Source organism: Amphiura filiformis, chromosome 4 (genome assembly GCF_039555335.1).
Source record: "Amphiura filiformis chromosome 4, Afil_fr2py, whole genome shotgun sequence".
Taxonomy (NCBI): domain Eukaryota; kingdom Metazoa; phylum Echinodermata; class Ophiuroidea; order Amphilepidida; family Amphiuridae; genus Amphiura; species Amphiura filiformis.
This window is the reverse complement of record NC_092631.1, coordinates 77,789,180-77,804,243: the sequence shown is the minus strand read 5'-3', so window position 1 is coordinate 77,804,243 and position 15,064 is coordinate 77,789,180. Positions and strand designations below refer to the sequence as shown.

The 15,064-nt window shown below is 36.3% G+C and overlaps 1 protein-coding gene across 1 annotated transcript; it reads left to right on the top strand.

Moving 5' to 3' along the window:
• Positions 1-7,242: 7,242 nt before the first annotated feature.
• Positions 7,243-14,342, top strand: LOC140151450 (carbohydrate sulfotransferase 1-like). The gene is made up of 3 exons (XM_072173797.1): positions 7,243-7,513; positions 9,390-9,509; positions 11,160-14,342. Exons 1-3 carry the CDS (start codon positions 7,504-7,506, stop codon positions 12,233-12,235), a joined length of 1,206 nt encoding a protein of 401 aa, XP_072029898.1. The 5' UTR covers positions 7,243-7,503; the 3' UTR covers positions 12,236-14,342.
• The last annotated feature ends 722 nt before the right edge of the window (positions 14,343-15,064 follow it).

The following is a 15,064-nucleotide window of genomic DNA, read 5'->3' as shown; positions in this document are numbered from 1 at the left end:
TGTATATTGACAAATTGTTTGTACGTGTGTATTCCTGGTACTCAAAGCTTTATTGTGACATATAACTTTATAGGGTTTTGATGAACAGTTTATGAATTAGATCAGTTTAAGTACAAAAACATGTAAATTGTTCAATTTTTTAGTATGTAACGCATTTGGCCCCCCAATTAATAGCGCACGACCTTATATAGCAATTAAAAAAAGTGAAACTTGTAAATTAAATGCTATTTTGGGCAATTCTGCATACAAGTATTATAGGCCCCGGACAGTAATTAGTATAATAAAACAAGGCTACGTTTATTTAAAAAAACAACAATACAATTATTTGTCCAAATCAAATGATCATGATATTATACGCACATGCGGAGGTTGCCATGGTTCTTATTGAATTATTAATATTAAACGTTGCATCAGTAATATTATGTCGGGCATTGTGAAGTCTGAACATCTTGCTTTGGACATCGGAATATCCAAATATGCCTCTCCGATTTACATCAGTTCCCATGCAAGGCAAAATCTTCCGATTTTTGGCCCCACACATAGGCCTATGGTGCTCAGATGGTTTGCTGCCTTGAAGTTATTATAGTTTCTTTCTTTCTTTCTTTACAAGACGGCGCAGGCTGCGCCGTCTTGTCCTGTCTTGCTTGGGATCTTCTTCTTCTTTCTTCTTACAAGCCGACGACGAACGTCGGCTTGTACTGTCTTCTTGGCGTTCTTTCTTTCTGTCGACCACATTCGTACGTATAACTCAGTCACGGGTTGACGTATTTTAACTAAACGTTGTCAGAAGGACCGTTGGCATTGCCCGCACATGTCATATGACTTTGACTTGCATCTGACCTTTGACCTAGCTACAATGGTCAAAAACGTGATTTTTTGCTTTTTCTTAGCAAAACGTGACATTTTGCGTGATTTGCCACGTTTCGCCCTAGCTCTGCTATGCTTTGACCGATTTTGATCATACTTGGTCACAAACACCACTGACCATGTCCCCACATGTTACAAGACATTGAACACTATTTGGCCTTTGACCTGCTCACAATGGCTAAAATGCGATTTTTACTATAAAATGTATCTTCTTCCACAAATAACATGTGATGGTGACATGCTTAGGTCATGTGACTTGACTTTGGTCGGTGTCTATAGGGTGCTCACAGATAAGGGGTCAAAGGTCATTAAGGGGTCATTTCCGGTCTGAAAGCTAAAATATTCAAAAATCACTGTCTTTACAAATTACATAGCAGAGAGTCGCCATTAGCACACATGCATTGCTACCAACCAGGGTCTTTAGGATGCCTACAGTTTTTGGGTCAAATGTCATTAAGGGGTTACTTCCGGTCAAAAACCAAAATTATCAAAAATGTTTAAAAAAATTTTATCTCAAAAGATAAACAGACCAGAATAATATAACCATCATACATAAATTAGTGTTCCCTGATGTATGCATGGTATTTTTATTTTGGGGGTCAAAGGTCATTAAGGGGTCACTTCCTGTTTTTAGCTGAATAACTTTAGGAATTTTTATCTCAAGAACTAAACATGTTAGAATTTTTTAATTAAAATTGGAACAATGCATTTTGTCGGTGTACGTAAGGTTTTTTTTTCATTGAGGTCAAAGGTCATTAAAGGGGTCAAATGGTCAATCAAAATTTAAAAAATCAAAATCCATGTATAAGTTCCGATTAAGCTGAAATTCACCAGGAAACATTCTTACGTCATCCTAAGCACAATGCAAACGCAGTTGACCCCATCCGTGACCCAAGGGTCAAGTTATAGGGGTAAAAGGTCAAATTTCGAAATTGGTCCAATCGAGCTCAAATTCAACAGGAATTATTCTTACGACATTCTAAACATGTTAAAAATATTTATGACCCCAAAGGTCAAAGTTTAGGGGTCAAAGGTCAAATTTCTAAATTGCTCAAACTTGACCCATCAACAGGTCGGCTTGTGTGTCATGTCTCGCATGACAATGTCTATATAGCTCTTGTTTCTTCTTTCTTTCTGTCAACCACGTTCGTGCCTATAGCTCAGTCGTTGGTTGATGGATTGTGACTAAACTTGGTAAGGATAACCACTTACCTTGCCCGCACAGGTCATATGACTTTGACTTGCATCTGACCTTTGACCTGGTCACAGGGGTCAAAATGCGATTTTTACTATAAAATGTATCTTCTTCCACAAATAACTTGTGATGGTGACATGCTTAGGTCATGTGACTTGACTTTGGTCGGTGTCTATAGGCAGTTCACAGATAAGGGGTCAAAGGTCATTAAGGGGTCATTTCCGGTCTGAAAGCTAAAAATATTCAAAAATCACTGTTTTTACAAATTACATAGCAGAGTGTTGCCATTAGCACACATGCATTGCTACTAACCAGGGTCTTTAAGGTGTCTACAGTTTTGGGGTCAAAGGTCATTAAGGGGTCGCTTCCGGTCAAAAACCAAAAATCATGAAATATTTTTATTTTTTTTTATCTCAAAACGTAGAGTGACATAAACTTCATATATGCATTAGTGTTACCCGATGTATGCACGGTATTTTTTTTTTTTTGGTCAAAGGTCATTTAGACGTCATTTCCGGTTTTAAGCTAAATAACTTCAAGAATTTTATCTCCATAACTAAGCATAGTAGATTTTTAAATTTAAACTGTAACAATGCATTTTCTCAGTGTAGATGAGGTTTTTTTTTATATTGGGGTCAAAGGTCATTAAGGGGTCAAAACGTCAAATTTGCCAATTTTTTTTTTAAATTACGGAAAAGTAGCTATATCTCAGCCTATGGAAGACAGATTAAGCCCCTATATGCTACAGTGATGCACCATTAATGGTGGTGGAAGTCTATAATAGCCTCGGCCCAAATGGTCAAAGTTTAAGTTCAAAAAGTTGATAATCCATTTTCGGGCCGTCTTGTGTGCCATGTCGCGGCATGGCTGGTGGTCTAGTTCTTTCTTTCTTTCTTTCCTTCTTTCCTTCTTTCTTTCTTTCTTTCTTTCTTTCTTTCTTTCTTTCTTTCTTTCTTTCTTTCTTTCCTTCTTCCTTCTAAGATCGATCGATATTCATAGTGAACATGATTAAGGGGGTACTACACCCCTGCCCAATTTTGTGCCTATTTTTGCATTTTTCTCCAAAATTATAGAGCACTGGTGACAAGTAAGATATGTATATTATAGGGGCAAGGACTACAACTGCTACGCTGGAAATTTTATTTCAGCGCAGACAACAGTTGTGGAGTTACAGTCAAAAATGAGGGAAAACCAATATTTGATCAATAAATCAATAACTACTTGCCTTGAGTTGCTGAATTTTCAGTGCAGTAGTTGTAGTCCTTGCCCTATATTATACATATCTTACTTGTCACCAATGCGCTATAATTTTTGAGGAAAACGCAAAAATAAGCAAAAAATTTGTTATGGGTGTAGTACCCCCTTAAAGTCATTAAAACGAGATTCTTGTCTGAAAGTGGTTTATATTGTAAAATCGATATCAAACATGGCAAAGGTTAATGTTGACCGTAAGTCTCTTTTGTTATCAATTAATTTTATGAAGATAAGGACGGAAGTAACGGAATACCCAATTATCTCAGTCATTCACAGAGTGAAAGTTATGATCACCAGTATTAATCAGTATTCTATTAATAAAGACTTTTAATTGTTAAATTTTTCCTGCGCGGACGGGTCGGTCAGTGATTAATTATGCAATTATTAAACTGTTTTATCGTATTTTGAAAGTTAATTTCACCTTTGTGTGTGTGTATTGATTGGACTCGGGTAATTCAGTTAATTATGTTGTGTAATATTGGAGCCTACAGTTCATTTTCTGTCAGATCTTATAATAAACATCTCAAAAAAGTAACTACCCCCCCCCCCCTTAAATAATGACCATTATTCAAAACCGGGCGATTGTATTACAAATATGTAAACTGCGTTTGGAAGCAGAATTTATTTCTGCATATTTTGACACCTAATTTGTAGCAATTGACTAAATATTGACGTCACAGCGTACATTTAAATCAATGTAACCCAAGATTTGAAAGTTACAGTAATTGTATTGATTTTGTATTCAGTATAATGGAAGGAAATCTGTGTATATCAAATCTGGACCTCACTACATTAAGGTGGTACTACACCCCTGGCCAATTTTGTGCCTCTTTTTGTATTTTTCTCCAAAATTATAGCAACTTTTGTTGCCAGTGTGTTATTAGTTTTTGAAAAAAATGCAAAAATAGTCACAAATTTATGTACCACCTTAAGGGATCTGTTTTGAGTGTTTCAACAGTATTTGTTGTGGGACATGAGAGCACATCAGACATATCGAATTGCATTCTGAATACGAAGAACGTCTTTCTGATATCAAATAATTTTCATTTGTTGAAATTCACGATATAATACAAATTTTATGACAAATTATTAAAATTTGATATTTTGCACATTTTTGATATATAACAGTCCTCTAAGTAAATTTGATAAATCTAATGATATATTCTTAAAGTGTATGCAGCTGGGAGGAAAAGCCGACGATCAATTGAAAATTTTGACCGTTCATATTGAAGATATGGATTTTTTCCCCAAAAGACCTAATTTTTTTTGGTGTTTTGGGAAAAAATCCATATCTTCACTACGAAAGGTCAAAATTTTCAATTGATCGTCGGCTTTTCATCCCACCTACATACACTTTTTAAGTAGGCTATAAATCATCAGATTTATAAAGTTTACTTCGAGTACTGTTAAATATCAAAAGTATCAATTTTTAATCATTTGCCATAAAATGTGTATTACATTGCGAATTTCAAAAAATCTGAATTATTTGATATCAGAAGGACATTCTTCGTATTCAGAATGCAATTCGATATGTCTGATGTGCTCTAATGTCCCACAATAAATACTGTCCAAACGTTGATACCCCATCCCTTAAATTGACCGGTGTTTTATTGTTTTCTGGGCTATCGTATCAAATGAGGTGAATGCGCAGAAATAAATTCTGCTTCCAACGCATTTTACAGATTTGTAATACAATAGCCCCTTTTTAAATAATGGCCATTATTTAAGGGAGGGTTAGTTACTTTTTTTGAGATGTTTATTAAAACAGAACATGTACATGTAGCACACTCCGTTTCGTACGTATAGGCCTATCATCAGACTCAGAGCAAAATTGCATCAGTTCGGTTCAGTGGAATCGGTGCGTTCTCCTGGATACGCATCCATATAATCATGATAATTAGCCGCCTCAAGTTCATTTAGTGACATTGGTGCGTATATCACTAGGATCCACAACATGCTCATCTATCAGGGCACATTTTTTTAACCCCAATACATTTGTACATTTATTGAATGACCTTTGACAATTTGGGTACAAAAACTCATACTCTACAACTTGAGGTCAAATTTTGCACTATGATTGTTTGATTGAGGTTATTGTACCACACCATTTGGATGAGGCTATTGTGGTCCATAGTGTATATGCTGGGCCCAAAAATACATTGATGTCACTACCGAACTTGAGGTGAAGCAAAGAATAGTAGAAAGTGTCTACACGGCACTCGAATCCGCTTTCGGGTAATCATGTAATGATCGCGTATATAGTGAGCGCGTCATAATACAACGTCTCCAAATAAAGTAAACGGTTTGTTAAAAAACAAAATGCCACTATAAAATTAAGAGTATGCCTATATGTGGTATTTGGTCAAAATACTCACATACCCACATCTGACTGTTAAAGCACTGGCGTGTAACCCCAGGGACACTGAACTTTAGAAGTGACGGTATGTGCCTGTCAATAGGCCCCTCATTTGAAGCCGGCTATACCCGATGACCCCCTTTTCAAAAGTCATACCCGATGACCCCCCCTTTTTTAGGTACGGCTACCCAATGACCCCTTTTTTTTTCTAGAATTGCATCATCAAAATGCCACAATATAATGCGGAAACTTTCAAATTCTTTTATTTTAGCAATTTTTTGGGGGCGATTCGGAAAATTTGGAACAATAAATAGAATTTTGCTCACTGATTTTTTCAAAATTTTCTAACCAATAACCCCCTTTTTCAAAATGTTACACCCAATGACCCCTTTTTTCATTTTTTTAAAACAACGTTTTGTACCCGATAGGCCCCTACTTCGCAACGCCGGTAGGCACATACCCGTCATAAGGTATCGGTGGCTATTTTTGTTATAGCCGAGTAAAAATGCAGTTCCTCAAGTTAAAATTAAAAACATTAAATAATAGACATGAAAATGTCATATTTTACCACTTTCTTTGCAGTCATTGACAGGACGCCTTACATAACAATGTTTGGCAATATCATGCATGTGATTGCTTTGAATCCCCAAGTTAGTCTCCACGGCAGCCAGTTTGGTTCCGCTCCCTCCTGTGTGTAGGGAGCGTAACCAAACTGGCTGCGAAGGAGACTATCCCCAAGTAGGATGGCGCCAAAATCTCCCGATCTTATACCACTGGATTTCTTATTGTGAGGTTATCTGAAATCAAAGGTTTTCACAAGTCCTCCTGCAGACCTTGATATGAGCTCCAAAGACGCATTATACAAGTTGACATCCTCTACCTCAGACAGGACACTCGGACTCATTGCACGTGGTGTGAATGTCATGTTAAGCTAAAATCTGCATACAGAGGAATAGCGGCCATGTGGAAGAATTTAGACTGTCAGGTACTGTAAAGGAAGTGGTGAAAGATGTACACCCGGCTGGACTCGAATCGACGACATTCGCAAAACCAGCACGACGCTCCAGCCGACTGAGCAACAGAGTCGCCATGGAGAAGAGCGGAAGACTGAAATCTGTACTAGGTATTGGTATTATATGTTTATGAGTAAGGTATAAGTGGGTTAACATGTTAAATAAAAAGTAGGTAAATAAAAAGTAAGTAAGGGAATCAGTTTATAATAACAATAACATAACATTTACTGTCACCTATTATATAAACTTTTTATGACCATTCATTGAATACTTTAATTGTGATAAATATCAGTATAATTTCGAGATCAACTGACTGCGTTCATCATGATTAATAACATATTTTTTATTTTATATCAAGAATCGACCATGGCATAGTCTAATACAACTTGGGCACACTGGATATTTTTAAAGACATTTCTTGTTATTTGTCTGGCGAAGTGAAGTAGCTCCTTAAACCGTAAAAGCAAGGAAGGAAGTGCGGGTCATTCTCACCTTAACATGCTTAAGGAAAATCACAAAAGGAAATTGGTAATTTGTGAAACTGCGTTATGCAGGCTAAGGTAATGGCAATGACAATCCTTTTAGCAATTGTAATACTGTGAATGAATAACTTCACTTTCATGATTGTGTACTATAATATTGTGTTCTGTGCCGTTTACTCAGCATTTTAAATAATAGTTTTCTTTCAGTTTTATAATATAAAGGGGATTGGTTATCACCCGTGTACGTGTTTTAATGCAAAGGTACCTATATCATTTGTATAATGGCAATATTATGTGCAGTAAATACACAAGGAGCAGTTGGTTCGGTGATTTAATATGTGTGAAGGTAAGTTTGAGATCATAATATTGAAATTAACGTTTAGGCCTATATAATCGGGACACTTGATTTTTTATCTCGATGCTTATAACGGAGACCGACATATCGTAGCCTACGCACAGTGTCATCGCCCCGATATCTTTATGGCAGAATCGCCATGGTAGGTTGAATCCACAGCCACGCATGGCCATTTTGTTCCGACCTTTAAGACGCATAATGAGCCGAGGGACATCCGACTAAGGCTACTGACAATAGCCTGGTAATTGACCTCTCTTTGAGTGAGCATGTATACGCCATTATGAGGTCAATGGTCATATGCTTTTAGACTGCTTGCACGAGTGAGTGCAGCTAGCCTACGCTGCACTATAGTTCGGTACATATAAAATCAGAATATTTTGTCAGTTTTTGAGTTCAAGACGCAATGGTTCTTTCTCAAGACGCAAGCTAACGACTATCATATCCGTTGAAAACATATATTCAAGAGCAAGGAACAAAATCTGGCGTCTTTAGACTAAATCAATTAGGCCTACGGGAGATATTAATCATTTTCTACCCCGGTATCCAAAGATTTATCGTCTGAATATCAAATCGTGCATATAGCACATTCACGTGTATCGATCCCGGGTATTCATTTCAGTGTCTCTGCTGTATAATGTAATTATTAACCGGGCAATGTCGGTGTGCGGGATTCAATAAAGGTTTGCGATGAACACGTCAATGAGTGTCGGGGGGGTTGGATGAGCCGTTTAATCTACAGGGTGTCCAAAAAAAAAGAGGCCCCTCATTGCGCCCTCTTTTTCTCCTATTTCAGAAAAGTTGATCAAGTATATGTTGGTATGTAAAGAAGCCTTTACCCGTTAGCTTTAATAAACCGAAACAATTATCTTAATCGGCTCATAACTTTTGAAGATATGCCCTTTTAATGAAATGTATCCGTTTTTCACTCTGTCCACGGAGGAGGTTTGGCTACTTCAAAGATTGAAAAGTGCATATACCATGCATGAATATAAAACATTCCTCGATGATAACTTTATAAAATAACAACTTTATTTTAGGGAATGGGCTTTACCAGTGGGCTTTATCGGAGCTTATGGGTTATGGATTTTGTTAATTTGGGCGAAATTGATGTGGGGTGGACTTCTTTCTAATACTTGCAATTACTTATGTTTTTCTCGGTTATTTTATGCATTTTTGTTTTATTATGTTTTTTACTTTCTTACTTTATTTTCCTTGCTTTCTTTTTATTGACAACTTTTAAGTTGTCAAAAGTCATTCTCTTTTTGGAATAAAAGGTAGCCCTGAAAAGGGCTGTTTAGTTTGTCTTTGGTTCTTTTGAAGTGATCGAGTTTACTGTGCTGCTCTGCCCTCTATCTGGTTGCCTCCTTGACGAATACAGGTTTCAGCCCTAGTCCTCATTGCATCAACTGCGTTGCGTACCAACCTTGTGCGCCGGATACTTGCGAATATAGCAGTAATACGTTTGCAAAGATCTTGGATGTTGCCACAAATGAAGAAATCAAGTGGTGTGAGGTCTGGTGATCTTGCAGGCCACTCCACAGCATGACCCATCCCAACCACTCTGTTTGCTATCCGTGGACAGAGTGAAAAATGGGTACTTGTCTTTAAAAGGGCATATCTTCAAAAGTTGTGAGCCGATTGAAATAATTGTTTTGGTTTATTAAAGCTAACAATTAAAGGCTTCTTTACATACCAAAATATATTTGATCAACTTTTCAGAAATAGGCGAAAAACCTTTTGTCCTGAGTGTTTCTCTAGTAGTCTACATAGTAGGTTCATTGACAGTGTATTAAAGAGGTAAATTTGTTGCTATTTAAACTATTTCAAAACAATATCAAACTTATTTTAATCATATTTTAATTTATAGAACAAGGGTCTATCGTACTTCGAATACATGGGATGAAGATGAACGTTCACATTCGCTCAGTTATCATCATACTTGTAGCATTTACATCATCAGTACTGATTTTACTTCTGTTCTACCCAGGTAAGTGTTAATTTCACTACATGTGCACTCTAAGAAATAAAGGTTCTAAAAAGGTGAACGTTGTCCTCTCAGCTAGAGAACCCTTCTAAAAAGAACCAAATATGGTTCCAAAACCTTCGAAAATGGCCCAAAATGTGATACAGAGCCGTTTTCGGTTCTTCAGAGAACCTTTAACATGTTTAAGGGTTCTCCAAAATTAAAGAACCTTTTTAGGCCCGGAAAGTTCTATTTAGAACCTCTATTTCTCAGGATTACTTTGTACTAACTTCTAGCTGATATAGCTGCCATGTATTAAAATATATGGTTTTACGAAATCTGAAATAGAACGAGTTTAATATTTTGAAAAAAAGGTTAGTTTAATATAACGATGACATTAATTTGAGTTATTGAATAATTTGTACTATTCAACGGCTATAAAAGGATTGGCTTTGTATAGTTATATTTAATAAACAATATTACCTGCCTATGTTATTCAATGCTATCATAATTCATATATCACTCCGCCAAATTTGGAAAGACCAAATTTGACAGTTTTATATTTTTACCATTGCACGCTCAGGCAATCAATATTTGTATATTAAACATTGTACGAAATGTTCAAACACAGAGAATGAATAACACTTCTTAGATGAAGTTAACAAAAAAGGCAGCTAATGCAGTTAGTTAGGGAACACCTATTTTATAGGGAACTAATTAATCCTGAAATAAAGTCTGCACAAAAAGTAACTCAGCTGTTATAAATACACCTATAGATTCAGAACTAATAATTATTTTCACAATATTTCAACATAAAAAGAAGGATGATTTATTTACGCGCATTTTGATACTCCATTTGTCCAATTTTGTTCAATATTGACAATACAGCAGTGTTTTGAAAGAACAATACCCCCAATTTAAGAGTTGCAGTTATTTGTATTGACTTGAAGTAAGCGCGAAGATAATGGCGGGCTTTACGTGTTTACAGTGCTGGCATTATAACCATTGATCGCTGTAAACTGCAACTTTTAAATTCGGGTATTTTTCTGTAAAAGCACTACTGTGTTGTTAATATTGAACAACATTTGACGAATGGGGTATCAAAATGCGTGTAAATAAATCATCCTTCTCGCTATGTTGAAATATTGTGAAAACAATTATTAGTTCTGAATCTACAGGTGTATTTATAACAGCTGAGTTACTTTTTGTGCAGACTTTATATAGTGATTCTTCAATATACCAACATGATTTTACTTATGAAAACTTTATTTCGGTCCTGCCGATTACTTTATAGTTATGTAAATTTATTTCAAAGACAAAGAAATTGCGTGAATGTGGTAAAAGTTTGTAATAACGCGGTACCGTAAAAACTCGATAGTTAGCATATATGCTTACTGAGCGCTTTTGAAAACATGAAATTGTACCAAAGTCCGGCGCTTTACCAACTGAGCTAATGAGGTTGAGACACACATTTACAGGTTTATTTGTTCGTATATAACTATGTGTATCGATGCTTTGCTCAAACCCCATTTACACTTTTGCTGATAGAGTTCTTCATGTTTACATGTTTTAAAAGCGCTTGATAATAAGCGCATATGCTAAATATCGAGTTTTTACGGTATTTTCATAAAAGTTAAATTATCGTTAATTGTCTGTTATTTTTTCTGTCAATAGATTCCAATGTTACCAACGACTTCAAAGATGCTCCGTTTTATGAAGAAGCGTTTTCTATAGATTACGATAACATGTCCGTCTCCATGACAACAGATAAACCAGTTCGTGTTATTATCGTCACCCAAATGAGATCAGGCTCTTCATTTACAGGGGAGCTATTCAATAGAAATGATGATTTTGTTTACTATTTCGAACCTCTGTATGAAATGCGTCATAAGATACAAGGCAAAAATGCTAATTTTGATCGATTTCTACGTCTTCCTCTATTGAATTTGATGAAATGTGATTTTCGGAATATGCCAATAAACTGGTGGAGACCAAGAAGTCGCATTCCTCGTAATGATTGTCGCTATAGTAGAGCGTTCCAAATGTCCACATCATTTTGCCAATTAAATCGAACCATTCCGAGTCTTCGATACAATCCTGTGAGACACGTACCAGACAATGTAACTAAGTTGGAAAATATGTGCAACCGTAAAAAATACGTTGCCATTAAAACAATAAGAGTAGTAAATATTAGCTATTTACGGGACGTTGTAGAAGATCCGGCGCTAGATGTAAGAATCATTCACCTAGTCCGGGACCCACGCGCTGTTTTTCTGTCACGGAAACTTGTAATTGGTATGATGGAAAACCCGCATAAAAATATCTCAAGCTCTTGCCCAAGATTGGAACAAAATATTAAATACTGGTTGGATACACCAGATTGGTTACAAAAGCGATATCTATTGGTACGTTACGAAGACCTGGCTGATAGACCATTGCGTATTGCCAGTGATATCTACAAATTTCTTGGTATCCAAATGTCAGTTTCTGTGAAACATTGGATAAAACAAAATACTGATCATAATGCAGGAAATTCGTTCTCTCGCACCCGTAATTCTCATAGTACATCGGTTAAATGGAGAACGGCATTGAATATGAATGAAGTTGATAATATACAATCTACATGCCATAATGTTATGCGTTTACTCGGATATAAAGAAGTGACCAGTCATGCCCGATTACGAAACTTAAATTATCCACTCATGGTACCACTGTCTACAAACAGGACGTTGAGGAAACCAACGCAATAGTTAGGAAATTTGAACACACCGCGCAAAATAACAGTCAGCCACGGGAAAATGAAAGAGCATGCATGGCGGAAGAGAATACAAGCTGGTCAGACGGTCTAATTATATCAAACATACCGTAATAAAAATTCCTTTAAAAAAGGAATGTGGCGCCCAATGTGAGCTGGACGGGATATGGTGAATTCCATGGTGATTAGATTTGGTATTATAATGATTTTTTAGGGAAGAGTAGAAGATGATCAAATACGAGAGAAATGCTTCATGGAATGAAGCTTTCGTGTCAATTTGCGATTATGTGGGGTGGGAGTTCTGTTTTAGGGGCCGTTGTAGTGAGGATATTGCTTTGGATATTGAATATTGTTGAATTTCGTTATCAGGGCCTAGGGTATATGATGGATAACTAGAAGACACAAATAAGTAAGCTTCCCCTAGTCATCTATACACTCATTCTTGTCACACGACGAATTTCGACAAAGTCATGTAAACGTAATTTCGTTTTTCACCCGACCTCCGTCCAGAAACAATCCTGAAATGTTGAAAACTTGGGGTCGGCGCACTCATGCCAGTTTATAAGGTATAGGCTACTCTGTGTCTTTTGTAGCCAACCATGTGGCTAAGAGAGGCTAGGAAATACTTAAACTAATACAAAACAATCATACCCTCCTTTCATATCAAACAATACCAAGAAATTGACAGGCCTGTTAAATCAAGGGTAAGATCGATCGTTATTCTTCATGAAACAGGCACAGCCCATTTTTATGTTATTAATTCTGCTAAAAATTAATTAATAAATAACAAAATTACGTCATAATTATGACTTTAAGTCGGCCATAGAACTCTATTTTAAACAGACAAAATAGCCATTGGGGTTTCTTTCACTTTACCTTGCTAGGAACCCTTCCCAGCAGTTAGGCATATTACAATAAATATTATTTTTGCAAATAAACTTCTGACCTTCAACACAGTCATGTCTTCCAAATTTATTCCTTTCTCTGCTGACCAGGATTGATTTTCGTTAATTAATGTTTTGTTTTTTATCAGAGATAGTCACCACAAAGATACTGAACTGTATTCAAGCACATAAACCATTAGTGATTTCATGTTTGGACAGTGGATGTGTTGGTCAACTATAATTAATTGGTGTTGGTTTAAGGATTAGGTGCACTGTGTGCAATCACTATATTATCAATAACCTCAATTAAACAATCATAGTGCAAAATTTGACCTTAATTTGCAAAGTATGAGTTTTTGTACTCACATTTTCAAAGGTCATTCAATGAATGCACAAATGTATTGGGGTTAAAGAACTGTGCCCTGATAGATGAGCATGTTGTAGATTCTTCACACTGTAAACAACTAGTTCATGTGCAAACATGTTCAAAACATACATAATTAGAATGGTCAAATGTCACCGTCTATCGGGTTCTAAGAGGCGGTAAACTGGTTTAAACCATACAAAGGTCACGGGTTATTTGGTGTTTTTATAAGTCCATTAATTTTGTATTTTAAACAAAGAATATACACACATCATTTTATCCCGTGCATATCAGAAAACAATAATAAAATAAAATCCTAGCATATTGTGGTTTTATTTCTGAGCTGGGCATAATTTTAGCAAAACAATTAAGGAGTAAATCTAGCAAGAGTGAAATTAGAAGCTATTCACAAAGTACATGCCTATATGTGGCCCCTCCGTAGAGGGCGCCACAAAAACTCGATAGTTAGCATATGTGCTTACTATTGAGCGCTTTTGAAAACATGAAATTAGTCCGGCGCTTTACCTACTGGTAATGGGATTGAGGCTCTTTATATTTGCATGTTCAAAAGCACTCGATAGTATGCTAACTATCGAGTTTTTACAATATAATACCTCAACAATCAAAGTCATATTCCATCGAAGTGCAGAATATATTGTATGCTCAACATATAATAATTATATTATAAATTATTTAAAAATGTAAACTTAAGTTAATATATTTTTGTACTAAAGTTTTATGACACGAGAATAACGTAATGTAGGAAGCAAAATGTAGCCCTACCACAGGGCCTTTTTTTTTTTTATATCACACATTATATATCACCATGCTATATACTGAGAACTGCTAAAAACCCAGTGACAGCTCACAACCCACTAACCGCTGTCCCCGAGATTTTCTGGGGAATAGCAGTCACTGGCAGCAGCTCTCTGGACATAGCCAGGTTTTATGCATGCATGGTTTTGGATCACCACAGTCAAAAGGCCCTATACTAGTAGGGCTAGCAAAATGGCCGTGGCGCCTAGAGTCTAGACCTATACATCATTAGAATCGTGACGTAATTCCACTCGGGCTTCCCTTATTCACTTTCCCTGATATAACGACACTGGATTATTCGCCTTAGAAGTGGTGATGTATTGCAGGGTTAATTACCGTAGCAATAGGTGAAAATAAATTTGGAATGTATTGCCCTGCACTTTAAGTAGGCTCCACTCATCACCTGACATGTCTGTGTATGTGTGCAATCATAGATTGAATACAATATTCTGTTCTTTTCGATGTGAAATTTCCAGAGAATTACGATCCATGTCTTTATGCCTGTTACTTGATAATCAATGGTGCGATGCAAGGTTATAGCGTACGTCTAGTGTAGGACAATACATTCAAAAATGGTTTCACCTTTCGCTATAGTAATTAATCAAGTTACATCACTACTACTATAGCGAATTGCAACTGGATTAATTACCATAGCAATGGGTTTACACTCTTTATCTGCTTTCTGAAGTGTGGCTTATGCAACAACACATCTGTCAATAAATTGGATCCGTGCAGAAAAAGCCTGTTTCCTGGAGAAAGT

What these genes read in the sequence shown, in the direction of transcription:
- LOC140151450 (XM_072173797.1), top strand. An exon ending in TTTACTTCTGTTCTACCCAG is followed by an intron (nt 9,510 to 11,159) that starts GTAAGTGTTAAT and finishes TTCTGTCAATAG; the next exon opens with ATTCCAATGTTACCAACGAC.